The sequence below is a fragment of the Strigops habroptila genome, chromosome 4 (assembly GCF_004027225.2).
Source record: "Strigops habroptila isolate Jane chromosome 4, bStrHab1.2.pri, whole genome shotgun sequence".
Classification (NCBI taxonomy): domain Eukaryota; kingdom Metazoa; phylum Chordata; class Aves; order Psittaciformes; family Psittacidae; genus Strigops; species Strigops habroptila.
In genome coordinates, this window is record NC_046358.1 from 76,984,893 (window position 1) to 77,008,020 (window position 23,128).

Here is a 23,128-nt window from a genome sequence, read left to right on the forward strand (position 1 = left end):
TGGTGGCTGGAGGTAGCATGATCTGCTACCATTTTGGAGTCCTCGAATCAGCGTCCCAGTTCATCCACCCTGTACAGGTTTCAGGGAGAAGAGAATGTGCTGTGTTTCCCACAATGCATCACTAATACTTACAGCTTTGTGGTTTGAGGGAGCAGCAGTGTCCAAACACTGTGTTTCCAAAGATTTAAACAACCTCTGCAGGTGGAAGATCTTTCCCATCTGATTGCAGTGGTCTTTTCCTTTTTATTGATAGTTTTGGACCATAACAGCAGTTTTGCAACAGTTCCAGCAACTCTACGTGCTGAGACCCAGTGGCTTTGCACCTAAAAATAGTGTTTTATTCTGCTTGGGTCAGCAGGACATCTCTTTATTCTGTAAAATGTTCAGCATACTCTAAGGCTGGGTTCAGATAGTGAGGATAGAGAATATGACCCACGGAGTTGCATCTTCAGTACGGCGAGTGGGTAGAATGACGCACAGGTCTCTCTCACTTCTTGGCTGCTCTTGCTCTTGTCACTAGATTTATCAATTCTACCATGTTCCTGTTTAAATTAAGTCCTCATGAGCATTCATCTTGTGCATGCAGGAGCTCTATAGCAGGTAGTAAAAAATAATACTGTGAGAAATAATATTTAAATCTGAGTCAACAGTTTTCATAGGAGAGTCTCTGGCTTGGGAAATGCAGAGTGTCAGAGTGATTGGCAGGTTCAGCTCAAGCTGGCAATCGTGATCATCAGCAGAGTTATTGTAGGAAAGGGAAGAGAAACAGCCAGAGAAAAGCGGTTGGTCTCTTACACCTCTTTGCTCCTCTGGTGCCCCTGATTCTTTTCAAATTACCTGAGCTGGCTAGGGAAAATAATGAATGATGACATGTCGGCATCAAGGTGGCTCAAACAAGCCAACCTCAGCTGGGTTAGAACAATTTAAATCAATTAAACACATTAATCTGGTATTAATTTAATAATCAAATGATCTAAAGTGCCACTTGTCATCTCCTCACAGGAATAACAACCCATTTATTAGTTCAGTGGTTCCCTTTGACTGTATAAACAATTAAATACATTTTAGCCTATTGCAGTATATTGCTGTGTTTTATTTTTTCTCCTGGATTTCTACCATAAATTCTTTCTGCATCAGGGAACATAATGTGGGACAGGAGTGCAGATTTCCCATCCCTGTCTGCTGTGGTTGTGTATTCCCTGAGTCCTGTAAGCGCTCCCACTGGATGAATGAATCCTTTCACATCACCCCTTGGCAGCTCCCCAAAATTTCTATCAGGGAGAGAAGAGTGTTTCCCCTCCTCCTGCCTAGCCCAGATAACTGTAGAGACAGGTCAGCAGGACAGCTTCAAGCCAGCAGCTCCAGTAGCCTCTGAGTAATATTGGCGTTGGGTAAAAATTCATTCCATTGGTGTCAAAAGCTGATCAAAAAGCTGTTAGCCCTCAGTTTGTGTTGCGGGTGATCTTCCAGCTCTACATCCACTTGTTGAGAGAGAAATTGTATCTATTGTGAAGATCTCCAGCCTCGTCTTTCAGTTTTAGTGCTTCAGTAACTCAGTCTTGTCTAAACCGGTAAATGTACCGTCTGCCCATTTGACATGCAGTTTCCAGTCGGCCTGCGTTTTATGCCCAAGGTGTGTAAGCTGTGTTCATGCCAGGGATTTTATCCCTGGAGTTAGAGTGATGAAATCCTCTGTATGAGCATGGGCAGGTGAAACAAGACCAAAGGCCCACCTAGGCTGTTACTCCATGGCCTGCTGCCTATAGCTGATGTTCCCAGAGGAACACAAAAGAGGCAGGTAGTGGTGCTTCTTTACAGTATTCTCCCAGCCTCCTGTGACCTTTGCTTGCGGAATTTCCACAGCCAGATTGGGTGACTTGCTCATTGAAGAGTTCGGGATGATTATTATTTTTATTAATTTTTCCAGTTACTTTTTAAATTTTGCCATTTGCTTTGCTTTGTCACAGCCCTGTGGAAAAGAAGTATCCCATGGGGGGAATGGTATGGCCAAGAGCTTAGCAAGGTCAACAGGAGAAGCAACAGCCTCAAGGTTTGGCCACAAAAATTTAACAAACAAAAGGCAACTTTTGGAAAGGATTTTGGGCACAGGCCAGTCTCCAAGATATTGGGCAATAGGAGAAAACTCCCATGGGACATCCTATGTCAAAACAGGCTGGAACAGGTTTTTTTATTTAAAATGGCTAGTTGAAGCCATGGTAATAAGAAAGAGGACACTGGACTAGACTGAATGCCACCCGTGTACAGTAATAATTTTACTGTTATAAGGTGTTTTTCTCAAAACATGTGAACTGATAGTAGGGTGCGCAGCATTTAAATATCACTGAAAGCAATGTATAACCCTTGCTGCTACATTTTATTTTAATTTGTGGATGAATAATGGCTCCTAAGCAATAAGTTTTTCAATTGTCTAAGTCTGCTTTGTAAACAACTAGAAACGCTGAATTTTAAGTCATCGTAGTCTTTGGATCATACAACAGAGAGAGAAAGATTCGAAGTGCCATCTTAAAACTGCAATACTTATACAGCTCAATTACAATGTACTTTGTATTCAAGCCATGTTCACAATCAGTACATGTTTTACTGCCAAATGAGGAGAGAAACCAGACTTCCTTTTATAGAGTGAAGTTTTCTTTTAGTTATGCCAAAGTCATTAAAAAGCGCATCGCTCTGATTTTCCTTTAGTGGCTTCAGAAAAGGGAATGGACATGAAAATGGCTCCTTAACTCAGCTGGAGAAGCATTATTTCCTTAGCTGGATGTATGAAATGAAATCGCATACAGTGGCTGGAGTCATTACATAGTGCTTAGTGGGCAACACTTACATTTTCTCCTCTTTTCAGTGTCCTAGTGCTTTTAATAAAAAGCAAAAGAATAAGCTAGCAGTTGTATAAGCTATTACAGTTTGGAACACTCGGAAGATTTCATTTTTTGGCAGGAGCAGCACCTGGCTGATGTATTATAAAATATAAAGACAGTCAAATGTGACATCTTCAACAACAGGGAGGAAAAGGGGGGTTTTTTAATAGAAACCTTGCCACAGTAGTCATTTGGGAAACAGTGTAAACATGCGGAAGGCTGGATGCTGTTACATCTTAGAGGAATCCAGAGCTCATAGGCAGACTACAAACCGCTAAAGAAAAGGCCATTAAAAGTTTGCTATGTATCTGAGGAGTTCTCTTTTGCTGTTTTTGTCTCCTTATTAATGCTGTTATTTGCAGTTGTGTTGTTCCCTTTGTAGCTTCTGGGTTCCAGATACTTTCAGAGGTGTTGCTGAACTGTACGGCTTTTAGTAAAGAGCATGGCAAGCCCATCCCAGTTCTTAGAGGCTAGAGAGACCCGAACTCCTGAAGGGCCAGAGCACGTTCCCAAAATCTCCACCTCTGTCAGCCCAGTTCTGCTGATGCATATCTGTTCCATCACCTCTTCAGACAGGCCTTTTTACCCGCTGCAGCACATGCTGTTCATTGGCGTCCTGTACACTGGGTTGGTGGTGGTTTGGTGGTTGGTTAGAAGATGGCTCGCACAGTAAATGCTGTTGCATATTGCGTTGATGAATTGCCTAGTAAGTACCCAAATACTAGGGAAAAAAATTTGATATATTATCCCTGCTGTTGGAATAATTTAACCACTTAGCTCCCAGCAGCACTTAGCTTGCTGCTCATGTGAAATATTTGGCTCAAATTTCCCTCAACCATATTTTTTTGTTAATTTTTTGGAAACGCTTCAGTATTCTGAAGCAGACAGACTAAGAAGATCTATTTTTTGCTTGTAACTGGTTCAGCCCAACAGTTGTATGTGAACTGTAGCAACTGAAATAGGAACGTGCATCTTCTATGCAAAGAGACTGCACTTTACAGCTAACTTTGAAATGTTCCTTATTGTTAGGGGAGCCATAAAGCCTTTACTGCTTCAGCTTGACAATTTGCCTTCTATTAGGGCTTTTATTTCTGCTTGGTTTTGGAAAACAATGCTAAGTTGTCAATCCAAAGAAAAAAAATAGGTTGAAGAGGATAGGAAGATGTAGTAAAAATAGCTGTATGTCTTGACATGGGACAAAACAGGATGGTATTTGGTCTTGATAGAGTATACAAGGAAGATCATCCACCAGTTTGGGAAGGTGCAGTAAGTGAGAAGGTTTGAAGTAGCCATGATTTATCTGGTGGGACAGGAATTAGGAAGGAGGTGAAAATTGGGGTACCAGTAATCAGAAGTTTTATTGGTATCTAAGAACATTGAACTGCACTCTTCATTTTCAGTAGTATAAATAGTAACATTTGTGTCCTTTCATCCGAGGTTCTGAGATATTTTATAAAATAATTATGGAAAGGAACATCCTCATAAGTTGGACAGATATTGTTGGCCCTGTTTTACCCACAGGTCAATAGCCTGATTTAGTAACTTGAAAATCTTTATACAAGTGACTCACGCTTGCCCTCGATCACTTGGAAAGTTTGAATCCCGATTTCCTTTTCTTTCTCCAGCCATCTAAAATGCAGATCCTGAGATGTTAAACACAGTAGAAACACCCAGTGAGATGCTATTGTGGTGGACGCCCATGTGTCCTCTGCACTGTGTGTCCCTTGGCATTGCAGCTGTGATCTGGCCATGGCCGAAGCAATAGTGTGTGCTGTAGCTGCTCCAGCAGCAGCAGCATATAGATGAGATGGCTTTTTGCTCAGCCACTCAGCCCAGCAGTGTTCCCAGGTCAGAGACTGCTTGGTAGTGTGGGTGTTGGGAAGAAGAGCAGGTAAGGGGACAAGAAATCTTCTAGAGAAGACAGTTAATGGAAACAAACAGATGGCAAAATGTCAGCTTTCATACCATTGAGTCTGTCTGTGGTGAATTCATGCTACATCTCTGCACATTGTCATTTGCAGTTTTCTCCCTGTCTTGCTTATTTTATATAAAAAGAAACAAAATCACCTGAGTTGTGACCTGATCATGAGAGGAAGCCATTACATTTTTGTCCTTGCAAAAGCTGTTCCAGTTTCTTAGAAGATACAGTAAGTGAAGAATGGTGGAAAGAAACCCACAGGAAAGTCTTTGAAAGTTCCTCTCGAGTCTTGTACTCAGAAGGGACTGGATGGAACTCTTGTCAAAACAAGGCAATTCCTAGTAGAGTCAAAAATAGACTCTGCAAGTTTCCTACAACTAAAAATAGTTTTAGAGGGTTGGTTTTTTTTAGGGATACTTGAAGGGTTTGCTCCCTGACCTGCAGCATTAAAATATTAAGAAACATTAAGGGTTTTTAAGACTTCCTCTGAAAGAGACATTTCCAGAAGATGGAAAGTAAGATTTTTCAAAACCAGTGGAAGTTAACACATAGGAAAAGGTGGACAAGAAGAAAGAATTTTGAAGAATTTCTTCTAAACGTAATGCAAGGCTGAGATGTGATTAAAGCATTAAATGAATATACTGAGAAAATTTCATATGAAAGTCACAGAAACAAATTATGTAGAGTATGAGGCGCCTATTGTAAAGCTTGAAAAATCTAATTATGTCCATATAGAGATGAATAAAATGTGTGTATTCAGCAGCTATCAACAGCATCTTGTGTGGAATACCCTAAATGCCATGGACATTTGGTTTCCATAAAGATGCCATTGATTCAGAAGGGCCACATTTAACATAGTATTTCAAGGTAAGCTTGTAACTTGAAAGAGCCAGTCAAAATACTGTACCATTTTTTCTCCACTGTGAATGATCTAAACCTCATATTGCCCAATGTTTGCGGCAGCAGACTAACTGTCTGCCACAGATTTGCTTGCACACTGAGCATAAAACTGTTTAAACATATACTGGAAACAACTGTGGTAACATGGACTGTCAGAAAACCCTTCCAGTAGAGCTGCCTGGTCTCACGATGGCTTGCAACCCAACTCCCGGAGAATCACAGAAATTGCAGGAGAAAACCCTGCAATTTCTCGCTGCATCTCTCCTTGCAGGCTTATTTTTTGTGGCTGTGTCACCTGTGTTTTCTGCTCTGAATTCAATCCCTGTCCTCCCAAAGCTGGAGCCCATGCTGTCCTCACTGGGGGGCCCAGCTGGTGACCCCCCGGCGCAGGGTTGGACACCCTTCTGTTCACATACCCGCCATGCTCTGCTGCGCCGTGAGGTCTGGTGCCCTTCTCTGTTGCAGGGCACGTAGAGGTACGAACGACAAATGCTATTAGTATTTAAAAAGTAACATGTCCCTGAGTTCCTTGTTAACTTCAGAGCATTTAGCACACTGAACAAAGCTACTAAAAGTGTTTCAGTTTGTGTGCTTATGTATGGGTTTGGCTTTTGCATGTGACATAAGCCCAATCTTGTATAGCAAATCCAGTCAAGAGAGAAATATGATATTGTTGATGTTTGTTTGTGCAGCATTAAAGCTTAAGGGATTGTTAGGGTGCTATTGTGCTTCTAGTATTTTCTTCAGGACTAAGGGAATAAAGAAAGATAACAAGAATTCTGCTTTTGACCTCTTAACATTTACATTCAGGATGCCACAGTTTAAACACATTGGAAAGCAAGGTACAATTTTTATTTCTCTCTCTTTACTTCCATCATTTTAATCTATACTGAGACTTTTTTCATAGCCTTTTGAAACAGCAGGAATTGTGGATTCTGTGCTTTCTGCATGCTGCCTGTCATACCGGCAGGAAATCTTCATCATTACAGACTAAATAGGTGCTATTTCTTTTTGACATTGTTCTCCTTTTCAAGCTTTGGCTCCATTTTGGGAGTGAGGGGTCAGCCCTGGAGGCTTTTGGCACAACAAAAAGAGATCTTGGGAAACATACCGCAAGATCATAGTTTTAGAAAACAGATGTTTATCTGGTATAGCATAGATATTCTGCTTAAATAGCCAATTGTTAATTATTTAAGGGTTTTTTAAATACTGTGTAACCCTTCATAGCATAGAGTTACTCATGGAAATATGGTGAAGTCAGGCTTGTGTCACAGTCAACTGGAAATTCATCACATACTCAGTGGAGGCCAGGATTTCTGGCCTGCAGTGGGCTGGGAATGAAGCTGCTCAGGTTTTGGGTTTTATGAACTTGATTATTTCAAAGCGTTATTCACTGGCTAGTTTATGGAGATGTATTGTACCCTAGAGATTGCTCACAAATTACTTGTTGCAACTGCTACACTGAAGATTGTCAAATTACTTTTCTGTGCTTTCTATTTGGTCACCTAAATTGCAAGTTATTGTTATATGCTTCCTGACTGATTGACTCCGGTAAGTGTTTCCAAGGTGGCTGTGCAAACACCGCTGGCAAGAGCCTCTCATATTCTCATCTGTAAAAATATTTACTTGACTTTTCCCACCAAAATTGGCTGACTTCTTCAATTTTTGTCTAAAGAGAGTTAAAGAGGAGCAGATAGGGTCAGAGCAGTGTGCAGAGTTTGTCCACACACATTAAGGAGAATGTGGACATGGTACCAGTGGAGCTCCAAGCTCTGCAGATCCTTGCTTGACATTGACTTTTGATTTGTGATGAATTGCTTCACTGATATGTTGTTCACTTTTATTTGTAGTTCTTGCGCTGTGAGTAATGATGATGAGATCCTTGTAGGTGGACCTGGTGAACAGTGAAATGTTGATAAGAGGTTTTCTAGGCAAGAGGCCAGAAACAGGAAATATTTAGGAAGAAACTTTTTCACCTTAAAAAGTAACTTCTTTCCAGACAAAAACCTTTTAGTGACAAAGCTACTGACAAGTAACGTTTGGCAATCTGATAGCCTCTGGTGCTTAAGAAGTTTTACTCTTTCATAGACTTCAGAAAATTGAAAACCGCAAACTCTGTCTTATGTACTGCATAAGTGTGAGCATTCAGGACTGGGGGTCTCTCAGAGTTGCTGTGGTATGCAGTGTCACTTGGAGAAAACCGTCCAGGAGGGTGATACTTGATTGTGATGATTTTGCTGATATTAATGAACTGTGCAGCAATATTTATTTATCGTTAAAACATATCACAAGATTAGCTGAGCTGTGTGTTTATATTCATGTTGTAGGAGCATGTGCTAAACATCTTACAAATGCTTAATGTGTTATTCAGTCCTCATCTGAAATGCATTTATAAATATTTAACTACACTACAAAGTAAAAGGAGTTCCCTAAGCTGGGTTGCATTCATGAGCTGCCTGGACAGTTAACTGTCCATGCTCAGGGATAATTGACACACCATGTGCTGTAGGCAGTAGGTTTTTAACACAAAGTATAAAAATAACCATCCGGAACTGTGTAAAGCCTGAGGCTGCATCCACGCAGTCAGGGTGCAAATGGCACCTTTCACACGTTGCCTGATCACTGAGCTCAGCTGGTGAGACACATTCATATTACGCTATGCTTGCTGCTTACTTGTGAGTGTAATCCAGGCTCCTCAAAACTGGAGGCTTTTCAGGAAGAGTTAAAATTGATTAAGGGTAAGCATGAAATACCTTAGCTGGAGTGTTCTATCAAATAAATGCAACATGACATGCTTTTTCTTAGCCTTAGTCTTTAATTTTATTTTCTCCTGATTGAGTCTCTTATCGTTATTTTCCTTCTGTTGTTTGTCTTGCATCAGGAGAAAGGTCAAGTATCTTCATCTGATGGAAATCTCCAATGTATTTGGCTAACCATATCTTGCTGTCAGGTCATTGTCCTGGCAAGTACATTTGCAGTTGTCAGAGGTGTGTTGGTCTTACCTGAAATTCAGGGTGCCAGGAAGCACCTGAATTTTTCCACATTGACTAAGATAAATGAAATGCTATTACTAACCCATTTTTTCTGCTTTGATTTGGGAGTTATCTGCTAGATGTCCTGTAAAACCCAAGATAGAAAGACTTGAGGGAAAAATCACCTTTTTTTTGCATTTCATTGCTCTCTCTGAAGCTTAGCATGCCTTCATAAAATGCACTGGTTTGGAATTACCTTGAGCATAACTAGGAACTAATGAAATATAGTATGAGACTAGAAACAAATGGGTAGGATCAGCTTTTGCCCTCCATCTTCTTATCTTTCTTTTCAGTGGTGGCTGCTGCAAGACTGTTAGATGTCTAGTCAAGAATCTTTATGAGCTGCCTGTAGTGTTTGAGGGGTTTTGATTTCTTGAAAAGGTCTACATGGCATACAAATTGTAGCTTTCCCTCAGGTAATATCCAATACGCTTAGAGTAAGTCCTTGCCTCCCGGAGTGCCAGAATCTCTCTATTGCTCGAGTGGCTAGGAGCATCAGTCATCCTAGAAGAGAGTCTGGATGGAAGATAAAAGTTTCATCCACCTTTTTCCTTTTTGGTTGCAGTTCAGGTCTCTGTGTGCCAGCAGTACAACCTGGGCTTGCTAGGGTGACCCACTGCCTCCTCAGGCAGGATCATTTAGCTTCTAGCAGATACTAAACACTCTTGGTCCCCTTGGCTCCCAAGGAACATAAATGGATAGCAAGCAATTGCCCAATGGAAAGCTGTGTCTTCAAAGACCCTTGAATAAACTGTTGCTTCATAGACAGAAATAAATCATTTGCTGTGCTACTTTGCTGTTCTGTTTAGGTGTAATGACTATGTGTGAAGCAGGTCCTGCTTTTTAAGAAATGCCTGCTTCCTTCTTGTTTTTCTGGTATTTGAAACCTGGTATGATGTTTCTAGGAGGATTTCAAGAAGCATTAGCAAGAGAGTCATCTTTTTGCAGGTCTCCAAAGGTGTTACTGCTCTTCAGTTGGGCTGCGCTGCCTTGCTGGAGGATGAATGGTTGGAAAGTACGTTTAGTTTTCTTTTAATAACCATGTTGTATAGGATTTTAGGACTGAAAGCTATTGTGAAAACACTTGCGCTCCCAAGGATTGTCTTATTTCACTCCATGTGCTGAGATTTGCTTGTCCAAGCCATTAGCTAAAAAAAGCCATAGAACTGTGTTTGTATGCAAAAAAAAGAGCCTGTCCACTGCTTTGGTAAACATGAAGCTGTGAGCCTGGATTTGCCGGGATCTTCTCATCTTGAGTGTGGCCATACTCTTCTGTTGCCCATTTCAGATAGTAAGACCGAAGTGGTGTAACTGAGCTTTCTGCTATTAGCCAGCTATAAGCCTTATCAGGTAATACAGGCTGAGGGAGTTTGTAAATAGAGGGGTTTTTGAAATGGTCAGGGAGGGGAGTTGGTTTGGAAGTTTCTATTGCAGTCAAAGAAACTTCTATTTGAAAATGAGAATAAAGGGTGATAAATTGGCGGAGATAGCAGTTGAAAGAAATTATTCCATGGAAAAGGACTTTAGCCAGGTGCCCACCAAAGGCACTCTATCACTCCCCTCCTCAACTGGACGGGGGAGAGAAAATATAACCAAAGGCTCATGGGTCGAAGTAAGGACAGGGAGAGATCACTCACCAGTTACTGTCATGAGCAAAGCAGACTTGACTTGGGGAAATTAGTTTCATTTGTTAAATAAAACTTTGATTTATTTCCAATCAAATCAAAGTCGGATAATGAGAAATAAAACCATATCTTAAAAACACCTTTCCCCCACCCCTCCCTTCTTTCTGGGGTTAACTTTACTCCCAAATTCTCACCTTCCTGCTCCCCCCAAGAGGTGCAGAGGGACGGGGAATAGGGGTTGTGGTCAGTTCCTCACACGTTGTCTCTGCCACTCCTTCCTCCTTAGGGGAGGACTCGTTCTGCGCTGGCCTTGGGGTCTGCAGAGCTGTTCCTCTCACATACTCTCACTCCAGCTGCAGTTGCTGTTGCACAGCAACTTTTTTCTCTTTTTAAATATGTAATCACTTATTTAAAGGTGCTGCCATGGTCACTGATGGCCTTGGCCAGCAGCGGGTTCATCTTGGAGCTGGCTCTATTGGACACAGGGGAAGCTTCTAGCAGCTTCTCACAGAAACCACCCCTGTAGCCCCCCTTCCCCACTACCAAAACCCAAATACAGTTCCTATTTAAATATGGTCGATAAAATTCTATTATTTTCTTAAAATAATTAACTTGAATGAACATTTAGTTTTAAGGGAAATAAATAAATGACCAAACTTTCAGGCACATTAATATTTGATTTGGAGATAACTGCATAAATATTGAATTTGAAGATTACATTCCAGAGCACTGCATTAAAATTGCAAGACTTTTCTATTATCCTTCATAATGGAACATGAAATTAGAAACTTGTTCATGGAAAGAAAAATTTCTCCACTCTCATCTACACATTTTCTGCACTGTTGTGTTAACAGTGGACGGCTTTCCTCATACTGTGAGAAGAGACATAGCTATCAGTAGAACATAGACCCCGAAGTCATTTACGGTCCTTTTGAAAATTAATATGCACCATTTCATAATTGCATCTCAGTCTTTTGATTGGTAGAGAACAAAACTTTAATCAGGGAGGTAGCCTATGGGTTAACACTCACATTTCCAGAAAGCTTTGATGGTGTTCCTTAACTTTTCTTTCTTTTCCCCTTCCTTCAGTTGCATGTGTCTGAGAACCATTGAGATGTCTTCTTGACTTCCTAATCCTAAAACGTCTCTAAGAACCCTTGTGTAGCTCTATTGTTCAGGTTGTTCCTGTTCAGGAAGGAAACACAGGTCTTACAGTGTCCTCCTCACTGTAGGTGCTGCAGCTCTTGTTACCTGCTGTTCTTGCATCCAGTGAGATCTGTGCTCCTGTGGATGTTAGTTACTATAACGGTCTGGTTAGCTAGCATTTATTATTGCTCAGAACATGTGGGATGTGTTCAGCACACCAACTCCCTGTTAATAACAGTTCTCAGCCCCCCTTACAAAGACGTGTGCTAATTCATGGCTGTCCCACTTCCCTTTCTGGGAAACAATTCTGAAAATGGAATCACAAATAGAAGCCTGGATCAGACAGTCTCAAAACACGTGTGGGCATCCAGTACAAAGTGCTTTCAAACACGGATTGATTTTCCAACTCTTCTTTTTTTTTTTTTCTTATATTGGTCTCAGATAATTCATTTCCATAACTTTACAGTTCGGCAGTTGCTCCTCTTATTCATGGTTGAGCAATAACTAAACATTGTTCCCCATAGACTTGAAAACAGAGGAAACATGCTCGTTCTACAGCAAAGAGCAATGCAATTGGATTTCTTCCTAATTAATTATACCTCAATAGAAAAATTCATGTAATAATAACATAGGAGAAAAATTGGTTATTTTATCTTTATGTACAGTTGGCTGTGTTTCAAAACCTGTGCATTTACTTAGAGGTAAAGGCCCATCACCCACATTGTGTTCAGCTCCTGTTCATCTTACGGTGGTTCTGCAGCGGTTTATTAAGAGTTAATGAACATTATGGATTTTCATGCCATACATCTCTGTAACTTGCATAGTTCTGTCTTTAGGACAGCAGAAAATGTAAATGATGTTTAAAAGCAATCTGTTGATCCTTGCCTCTTTAACTGCACATATAACTGATCAATCATCTATTAAACCTCTATTTGAGTAGAACAGAAATATAAACAGAAATATAAAAGTGACCTCTTTATCCTTTTTAGTTTGAGAAAGTAGCTTCTTTATTTATAAGAGTTAGGGCTGATAACAAAATACAAATTAATTTTTAATGACTGCTTTTGTATTCCCTCAGATTTATCAGGAAGCAAGGACTGGATCGGCTTTTCCTGGAATGCGATACCCACATGTGGCGCCTGGGGGACCGGAGGATCCCAGAAGGAATTGCAGTTGATGGAGGGTCAGACTGGTTTCTCCTGAACAGGAAGTTTGTGGAGTATGTCACTTTCTCTAATGACGATCTCGTAACAAAGATGAAGAGGTTTTACTCTTACACATTGCTTCCTGCTGAGGTACGTGAATTCAGAGCAATACCTCTCTGTGTTCAAAACTGCACTGTTTGTGCTTGTCCCAGAGATCACCAAAGTGAGAGGGGCTTTCCCCTGACTTTGGTTGGATTTGGATCATCGACAGTGGGTAATGAGAATTTTACTCCCATGACAAGTAAGTCCTTTAGTGTTAAAACAATTCTTACATTTTTTCAGTTGCTTTTGTGGGACTTTTTTTGCCAGGATTGGCTTTGTTTTATACTTTTAAGCACATTAATCTATTACTGAACAACCAAAAATCCAGCTGCCCTTTACTTGCAAATTGTTCCTCCACAAAGCCTTTGAAAGCTATTAGAGATGGCGAATTGCCTTCATAAGTAGCTTTCCTTGCTATTATCCAGCCCTTTTCTTTAAAAATAAAACCCCTACAAACAAAGGTTTATTGTTCCGTTCAAAACTCAGCTAGAAGGCATAGTCACAAATCATTTAGATCACTCAGGAATCGCTCTGGCTACAACTGATGCAGAAGGGGAATGCGCACCAGGGTGGGTTTTCATCTACGGTGCAGCAGTGTGTCAGGGAGATGTGCGTTATCTCCGAGTCGAGCACAGAGCCTGGTAGGTTGTCAGGCTGTGCTACACCTGCTTCAGCAGGTACATTGCTCCCCTGCCTTGTCAAACTCTGCTCCCAGGGTATGTAGAACACAGACATCCCAAGGAGGACCTCATGGCTATCTTTAAAATGGTAACTTGCCTCACAAGTGGCCTCTGAACATTTTGAAGGATCATGCGAATCCAGGCTCATTAGCTTGCAGTGGAGCACAGAGATTGTCATCTTTTGATAGGGGTTTATTATTCCACACACGTTGAATAATCTTGCTTTAATCCCATTTCTGTTAAAAATCACCTTTTCTCTCAACTCTGATAACCTTTTCATCCATTATCTAGGAGAATTTTCTGTATCATTATAAGAGGACACAGGGCAATGGGTAATTGGGTAGGGATTTTTTTTTTTCTCTCGCTTGAATGAGAATGGATGTCTTTATGGGTTTAACCAAACAGTTCAAGCATAAAATCCATATTCACTGGGCTGTCATTTAACATTAAAAAGGGTAGGGGGATTATTTGGGGGCCAGCCATGCTAATGTTATGCTGGTTATTTATAGGTCTTACTATTGCTGATTTTAAAGAGAAGTCACTGTCTCAGAAATAATCTCTCAGTGGTCTAAATTTGATCATATTCCACAGCTTCTCTCTAGAAGGTTTTCTTTGCAAGATACATAGCTGATTTCTTAAAATCACCCTGCCTTCACTGACCTGTTAACCTGCTATATCAGTCCCCCTTACACATGATTTATGTAATAGCTGATATTATGATGATATAATTAGGATAGCCCAATAGGAATTCCTTGCTGCCTTGAGTCAGCAAATAAAGACTTATGATTTCAGATGTAATTGCAGGAGGCAGAATGTCCTTCTGGTGCCTGGGGTGAACTGTGTATTTCAGAACAAGGCCATTCAAATAGCAGTGCATTTCAGAGTGCTGGAGATACAGACACCACAGAAGAGCTGTCTGAAACTGTATTTTTTCATAGTAACTGTCATGATGGGGGAGGTTTGAGAATTGTCTTAGGAAACAACTTGAGATACATCATTAACACAGTGCTCAGAAAAACACTTTCTAAATCTGTTAGACCAGAGTGTAACTTATAGAAGAGAAATAATGGGAATTTCTTAGAACTGCTCATACAGCTGAAATAAAAACAAAATAATTGCTGGCTGTGGTGCCTTTCCTGGAGTCCTTTGGATTCCCAATGCCCATAGCTGGTAATTGCAGAAGTGCAATTATTCCATGCCAGGTTATTGTGCAAGGCCTCAACTGTCTGTTATTACAGTTTGCTGGCTCTATAGCGTGTTGTGATTTTTTCATGCCATATGGAGTGCATACACATAGAGTGCTTTTCATATATGGCAGAACGATAGAGCTTGTTGATTTTGTCACTTCAAAAGAAAATAAGTCACCTTCATTAAGTCCAGGCCCATGGGGTGAAGTGAAAGAGAAAATGGAAGTCTGAGGAGCTGAATGTACTGATCTGCTTTGTCTTTCTTGCAGTCCTTCTTTCACACCGTTCTGGAGAACAGCCCATACTGTGACACCATGGTGGACAACAACTTGCGCATCACGAACTGGAACCGTAAACTCGGTTGCAAGTGTCAGTACAAGCACATTGTTGACTGGTGTGGCTGTTCACCGAATGACTTCAAACCAGCAGACTTCCACCGATTCCAGGTAACTGAACCAGGCTTTTCTCTGATACCTGCAAAGAAGCTCTTTCCCCTCTGCTGGCAGGTGGAGAGCCATCAGCAAGGAGTGGGAAGGGAACCTTTTACACAATCCAGCAAGGTGGAGAAAGAGGAGTCAGGAAGCTCTGTTCTTAATTTCAGGAGAATAAAGGATTGATTCTCCTGCATTTGGGCCCTTGAGATATACTACTGCGTGGCAGGGTCACAAAAAGCAGCTCTTTGGACTACTTAGCATTGGTAGATCGGCTCTGCTAGAAAGGAGGGAAGCTTGACACATCTCTCACTGGGCCAGAGTTACTTGGTAACTCTTGTGAATTTATTGCAAAGGGTTTTTTCCAAAGTTCCAGCTCAGGTGGTTTTGTGATTTCATGAAGCTCCTGGCTTTCGTTGTTAAGCAATGTTTTTCATCTTTCGAAATAAGCTTAGAAGTTGGCTGGAGTGCCTGCTAGAGGCTTACATAGCACAAGGCAAATTGGGTTTTGTTATCATATTCATCAACATGATTATATTTAAGTTTATCTCATGGTTTTGGGGGCCAGAGTCATGAGGTTTCAATCACCCAGGCTTGGCAGGACTGCCTTAAAAAGTTTAATTGGTTCCTTTGTGGTACAGCTTCCTCAAGGCAGACATGAGAGCAAATCCTTGTGCTCAAGGGTGCACTCGGTCTCAAGACTGTATCTGGCCTGTGTATCTCCTGTTAAGAATGAACAACTGCTTGTTTCAAGGTCACCAGATTTGCAATTCCATCCCTGCAGCTCCTCAGGGTTCCCTGCATAAAGCATGTTTGTTCAGGCTTTGTGTGGGCTGGGGAATGTGTTACCCTACAGCACAAAAATGATGACTGCTCCGAAACAGAGATCTATTCTTTATTGTAATGTGCTGCCTACCAGGCGCGGTTGAAGTCAGTGACACGGGCACTCACAAAAAGAGCAAATCAGACATTATCTAAGAGAGGCTCTGCTGCCCCAAACACCAATCCCAGCAAAGTCTCCAGCACAGAATAAATGGCAAGTCTTCAAAAACTCCTGCCAGTGTGCAGAGGCTGACCTGCTCCAGGCTGGGAAAACAACCCACAGTGGCATTTCAGAAAACAATCAGGTAAACTGAGCTGCAAGGGAAAGTTCCAAATTAGAATAGACGTAAAAGGCAACTTCTGACACTTGTCTGATGAGAGAGCCCCTCAGATGGACATGTGGCACCAGACGGCTTGCTCGCAGTTCCCACGCAGGCACAAAGCAAGCTGCAGAGGAGGAGATCAGAGAGCCCACAGCATGCGCCATCTCAGAGTAAAACTGAGCATCCTCAAAAGAATTTTTCAACCATCTGGGGCACTTTTGAACTCCTCGGATCTCAGAACCCATGCTCAAACATGAGCAAGGCAAAACAAAGGCTTTTTAAAAGCTAATGGTAGTTGAGTAGCATATAAACCAGTACAATACCCAACATTGTGTCAAGTGCAAAGCAAAAAATCGATACCAGTGTCCCTGCCCATGGCAGGAGGTTGGAATTAGATGATTCTTTAAGGTCCCTTCCAACCCAAACTGTGCGAGGATTCTACTTGGGATCAGTCAGAAGCTGAAAAACCTCTGCCACAGATGTCACTTCTCCCAGAGTCCTCTTACCACCTTATAGCAGCAAATCTATACAGACGAAATGCTACTCTGCCTCTTGAACCCTGGTGCCACAGGACTCTTTGCTCCCTGTCTGACTACTAATAACAGGTGCCAGTGCTGCGCCGTCTCCAGATTAACATGGTGATTTAGAGAGTGTTCCCCACCTATCTGACACATGGAGAGCCTTCCAGAGCAAGGCAGCGGGTGGTGGCTGGTGATATGAAGGGATTGGCATGCCTACGTTTTCACTGAGTAATTATGTAGCTTTTATCTGAATCTTAACAACACTTTTAATGACAAATGGTCACAAAGCTGACGTTTTAAGTCACCTTTGATCATGGGGAGGACCACTTCATGTCCTCAACTCCACCCCATTGCTTAAGACAGAGTGTCATGGCTGAAAGTGGGAATTCACTTCAGTGTTTTTTCCTTCCATATCACCACAGCAGACTGCCAGGCCAACTTTCTTTGCCCGCAAATTTGAAGCTGTGGTGAACCAAGAGATAATTGGCCAGTTGGACTACTACTTGTACGGCAACTACCCATCCGGCACACCCGGCCTGCGGTCCTACTGGGAGAACGTGTACGATGAGCCTGACGGCGTGCACACCCTCAGCGATGTCGCCCTCACCATGTACCACGCGTTCTCCCGCCTGGGCCTGCGCAGAGCCGAGACCTCATTCCATGCTGCTGGAGACAACAGCTGCCGGTTAGTCTGAGCCTGTCTGTTCCTGGGTGTTCCAGGGGACGCAGCCGGGACCGCTGAGCACCAGCAGAGGTTCATCTGCTGGCTGGAGCGTGCAGTCACAAACATGGCCAGGCAGCTGCAAGTGTACAGCGTTTATATCCAGGAGTATTTATGCCCATAAAAGAGCATTGGTTATTCAGGCTTGACATTATGCAACCTGTTTGCTGCACTTTTAAGGAGCTACTCTCCAGCCTGATGGAGACTGACAGGATCCAGTTGAGCAGTGCTACCCCCACTGCTACTTTCTCTTGATTAATTTTAGCAAGTGTATTATACCTGCAGCTCCTAAAATCCTCTGTGTGATTGCAGCAGGGTCGTGTTCACCTCTATTATGCTTACCAAAAGCAGAGGGCAGGATTTCAGAATTAATGTGAACACAGGCAGGTTAATGGTCCTTGTTTGTTTTTTGCCCTGGGTGTATACAAGGAGTACAGAGAACTACTTGCTTGAGCTCAGTTTGCCTGCTTGGTACAGCTGTCTGTGCCAAAAGTGTTGCAACTAGTGGGATCCATTAGCATCAAGTAAGTAAAATGTTCATATGGATAAATACAGATACAGCAAATAAAGCAAATAAAGGTCTTTAAAGAGAATCTTCCCTATATTCAAGATTCCTTTTTCACCTATAAGCCTAGCAAAAAAGAATTCAGTCTAAAAGGGATTTGAAGGAAATGTTCCTGGAGTTAGACTTGCACAGTCTCTCCTCATGATAGATGTTTGCTGCCTGCAAAGATGTCTGGAGCTGTTTACATTCAAAGCAGAGAGGGTTCATCTTTTAACATCTTACTTTACAGTCTATTAGTTCCTGATTCAGAATGTATTTTTGGACCCTGCCTTTTTTATCCTAATCGAAGGTACACACAGTCTAAGTCAGCAAATACTGAAGACACTCCTTGTGCTTTGATGGATGGACTTTGCCCCTCTTGTGTGCTTGAGAGGGAACTGAATGCACCTTGACCTTCCTACTTAGTCATGGAAGTGCTCAGCAATTCCCATTTAGAAAGATGTGGCAATAAGTGATCCAAATTCCTATTACAGCTTTGCCAGTAAAGGTTACCAGTGCAAAGCAATAAAAGATCAATAACAATTAGATAGAAATAATCACTAGTAGCATGCCTTCCTTATATGAAATAAAGGCAAACCTAAAGAAGTCCTGGGTCATTTGTCCTGCAGAGTGAAGCCAGCAGAGAGGATGGTGGGAGCTGTGTATAACCAGGACTGAAATAATTTGCCAATTACTTTTGTGCTTATTCCTTTTGCCAGTGTTATGATGATTTATATCAATAATCAGTTCCCTTTCTGGGGAGCTTTTCATTGCACAGGAACTCAAGGTGCTTTTCAAGCTTGCCCAGATTATAGATAGGGAAGCCATGTCACCCACCGCTGATTGCAGCTGTCTCCAGGATAATGCACGGCTCCTTTACAGTAGGCTGGAGCCTCATGAAACAGTGCAGGGAGGAATTACAAACAGTGATAGTGAGTGGAGGGTTCATTTTCATACCTACCTGAGCCCCCTCAAAACACTGTGAGTCAGCATCCAGTTTAAATCACCGAAAGGTGGATAATCCTCAGGTTTACGATTCACATCTCTCTTCATACTATGTTGTCTTTCTAGGTGTGTGCATATATACACTTCTTCTTTCCCTCTTGTGCTCTTGCGTATGTCTAACACAGTAATGGAAGGGATATATTTGGGCTGAGCACCTTGACAGTATTCCCTTTGCTGTTAGGGCTAGCAGCAGCATGAAGTTAGCCAATACTGCAGCCACCACCCCAGATCATTTCACACTGCTGCAGGCACTGCGAGGAAAGCCTCTACAGCTTCAGATCACATTTGGAGTCAGTCCTGTGCTGCCACCCGCAGTGGCCCAGGAGGCTGTTGGAAGAGAAGCTGCCATGCACACTTTTCTAACAAGGGCTAGCTTGCAGCCTCACAAAGCCGTGCCCCCTGCAGCCTACTCTGGTACCAAATTAGATTGCTTATCAGCATCGTCAGTGGAAACCACCTTAATGTATGATCGAGATTTAATTCATTTCTTCCATCTCTAGGCATTTTTACTCACTGCTGCCAAGAGACAATTTACTCAGCCTATTTCAAGGATATTGTAAATATTTGCTGCTGCACAGATATAAAACAGGAGGTCTCAGTACTCAGAACAGAAGTCAGATTGTTGCTGGTGCTGGCTGCAGAGCTTTGCTGTGTATTTACTCAGTCCATCAGTGCTGGCCCTGTTTGTACGCTGTCTTGTATTTATTTCTTAAGCTCGAGACTTCCTTCTGGGTGTTGCTTGTTTCATGTAATGGAAAGTCCTTCTTGGTGAGCTCCTCTTAGTGCTCATGTCTTGAGATGTGGTAACTAGCATGAGAAGTCAGTCTTAGCTGACTTGACTGGGAAGGCGTCATACTGGTTGGTTTTAAATGTGTTGCAAACACACTTCTTTCACAGTTAATGTCAGTGCTGTAAAGTAGCAAAATATTTAATTTTGGAGCTCTGAATAACGTTTTTAATTATTTATGCACCCATACATTAACAAACATCATTGAAATGTTTCTGAGACTGTAGCAGACAATTAACCATAAAGGTTAATTATTTGAAACTATTACTACAGTGTCTTTAAATCTGAACTGTAACTGAAGGCTTCCAAACCTCCTGATGAGAGGTTTTTCCTGTTTGTTTGACCTTTTTTTTTCAGTTTATTTTAATGATGAGGAGAAAAATCTGCAGCAAAAGCAACTTCGAGTCTTTAAGGAATGTGAAGTTTATTTCCTAAAATAAAGGAGACCTAAAATGGGGACCATATCCTGGTGTCCTTTGCTGCAGTGCCACCTTTCAGAGCACTGCCTTGGAGAATTGGTTGGGAGTCAGATCTGTATGCAGGGGATATCTGCTGGAGATCCGATCTGTGTGCAGGGAATGGAGCGGGACATGAGCTGGCTGTGCCGGGCCGCACAGCACCCTCTGCTGTCCCCAGCCTGCTGCTGTCCCGCAGCAGGCGAGGGGGCCCTGCCATGGCCGGGCCTCTGTAGGGACTAATCCTGCTGAAGGCAAAAAACCAAAAGGGGATAAAACAGAAAGGGCACCTGACTTGGAGCAGTAGCCACATTTCTTGAGCATCGTTTGTCCCACCAAACAGTGCTGCAGCCCAACAAGGTGTGTCTCTGCGTAGCACTTTTTACCCAGAAGAACTAGTAAGGGAGGGGGGGTTTCTGGCACACAGAGGTATCTCCTAAAGAGCTTAGAGCTGTGAGTATGTTCTAAATGAGCATGTATTCTTAGTAACATTTTTATATGTTTCAGGGTAATCATAAGAGCCTAAGAATATTTGATAATGTGTCATGAGCACATTTGAAATCTCTTAATGTACAGTGGTGAATTTTCTCGTTGAAGTGAATGCTGCTTAAGCCATTAGCTCCAAGTAAATGGAGATTTCATATGTCTTTTGTGTAACTGATGAGCATGTGCATGTGCTGTTTTACAGCTACTACCCCATGGGCCATCCAGTTTCCGTCCACCTTTACTTCCTTGCTGACCGTTTCCAAGGCTTCCTAATCAGACACCACGCAACCAATCTGGCTGTCAGCAAACTAGAGACTTTGGAAACGTGGGTGATGCCCAAGAAAGTCTTTAAGGTCGCAAGTCCCCCAAGCGATTTTGGAAGGTTGCAGTTCTCAGAGGTAAGTATTCATATCCATGCATGCACAATGTCACGAGCCTCTAGAGGATTACATACTAATTCAGCAGCCTTTGGGAGCTGTATTTCCATGTAATTTTTAGGTTAGAGCGACTCTCTAGCATAATGCACATCCTCTTCATTGAAGGAAACACTGTTGCTCGTTCCTATCTGCGGTCAACACTCGCTTTTTATGTAACTGTGTTAGTGAGTGTCCTCACTCCCTCTTGTTTCAAGAACAAACTGAAGCCATTTGCTGTTGTAAAAGGGACTCAATAACTTTAAAATGTTGAGACTGTGATTGTTGTGAGTGCTGTGAGCGATACCTGGGAAAAAAAGCCATGTTTCTGCGGTTCCAGATGTGAACGGGGGTGTGGGAAGCATTCCTCTCGAGTATGCTGAAAAAACCCTCATAAAATTAGTGATAGGCACTGCTGCCACATGTGAGCAGAATATTGATGTTGTAACAGAAAGAGAAAATTATCACAGCAGTGGCTTTCCTGATTTCCCACAAATCCTGTTATTTATTCTGGGAATCTGTCTCAGGATCTGACATAGAGTGTAAAAAATGTACCGTAAAACATATCAGGGAAGTTGACCACTAATAGAACCTGACATCTGTGTTCTGGTTTAAGAATATAACTGTCTGAGCAGTTAACTTCATGATTTTTCTTGTTAAGCCACAAATTTCAATTAACGTATAAAATTGATTGAACAAATGTGTTCCAGTCATTATGGCTAAGTCCATAAATTACTATCTTCTTGGGCAATTAAGAAATACCTAGGTAGGATTCAGTGTTTTGGTGTGCATGGCAAATCCATGACACTAATGTGCCATTAAAGAGATGAATGGAAAGTGTGTTTCATTTATCAATGTGTCTGATGGTAGGCTTGCCATTTCATGCAGTGATAAATGGTCATACAAGCTTTAATTCTTGTGATTTGTAGGAGTGTTTCTGCTGTTTATTTGGTACTTTTAATCTCACTTTCATCCTGATGCCTGTTCTGGGTCTTTCATTTGGAAGCAATCAGCCTGGCAGCAGGAAGAGGGGTTCTTGCTAATTGTACGATTAAAAGAAATATATTGATCTCAGTATTTTAGAACTCAAACAAAAATATTTAAAAAGAATATATCTATCTGAATTCATTGAGTTGTAGGGAGGAAACAAACCAGGGACCAGAATTTTACTCACTGGCTACTTGCCAGGTCCCCTGGCCCCAGTGCACCTTTTTCCCCCAAAAAACTAGTCCTACAGCAAGCATGAGCCTGACGGACAGATGTCCTGGAGCAGCAGTGCCCAGTGTCAGCCTCCCCTGGCAGGGAAGTGGTGGCAGGTTGGTGTCTCTTGGCTGCACTGTGCCCACAGCGCTGTGGAGTGTGTCACCCTGCAGGGAGGATCCCCAGATCCCTCGGGACTAATGAGCTGCTCTTCACAGCCTCATAGACCACGGCTGGTCTGTAAGCAGCCCTGCAGGAGCTGCTGCTGCAGTGAAGCTGTGTGAGTGCAAAGCATGAGAAGGATTTAATCACTGGTGAGCTTTTTTCAGGCTGAGGAAACGTTTTCTTCTATTCGAAGCACACAGAAGAGTATCGGTGGTCACGTACTTGTTTTCATAATTTTTTCCTCACCTGAACTCTTAAATTGTCCTCTCCTTTCATAGATTATTCATATTTTAAAAGACCAGGAGGTAAAAAGTAAATAATTTAATCATTTCTTAATTGTTTATTTTACTTTCTGCATTCCCCTGGCCTGCAGGCATCTCTGCCTCTGTGCCGAATAATTTTGTCAGTTACCCTGGTATAAATCTAGCGTTAACCTCTTCAGCTTCAGCGTGGCTGGAAAGCCTCTGATCTGCTACTGCTTATTGAAATGCCACTGCTTTGTCAAAGCAAATGTAAAACAAACTTAGCAGTTCAGCTAAGATGAGGGCATCAGTGATCACAGGTAAAGCACCAGAAAACTAACATTCGTGCTTATTGGGACATACAGCTGCTGGTTCTTTAATGACTTTCACTTCCACGATCTG

General features: G+C 42.0%; 1 protein-coding gene across 4 annotated transcripts in view; it reads left to right on the forward strand.

The window, feature by feature from the left end:
* The window catches only part of XYLT1 (xylosyltransferase 1), a 209,083-nt gene that overhangs the window by 166,302 nt on the left and 19,653 nt on the right, over positions 1–23,128 (forward strand). For all 4 annotated transcript variants that reach the window (XM_030481751.1, XM_030481750.1, XM_030481753.1 and 1 more), the window contains 4 exons: positions 12,576–12,792; positions 14,881–15,057; positions 17,131–17,393; positions 20,909–21,104. In XM_030481751.1, coding sequence (XP_030337611.1) covers positions 12,576–12,792; positions 14,881–15,057; positions 17,131–17,393; positions 20,909–21,104 — 853 coding nt within the window. The remainder of the gene's footprint in view (positions 1–12,575; positions 12,793–14,880; positions 15,058–17,130; positions 17,394–20,908; positions 21,105–23,128) is intronic.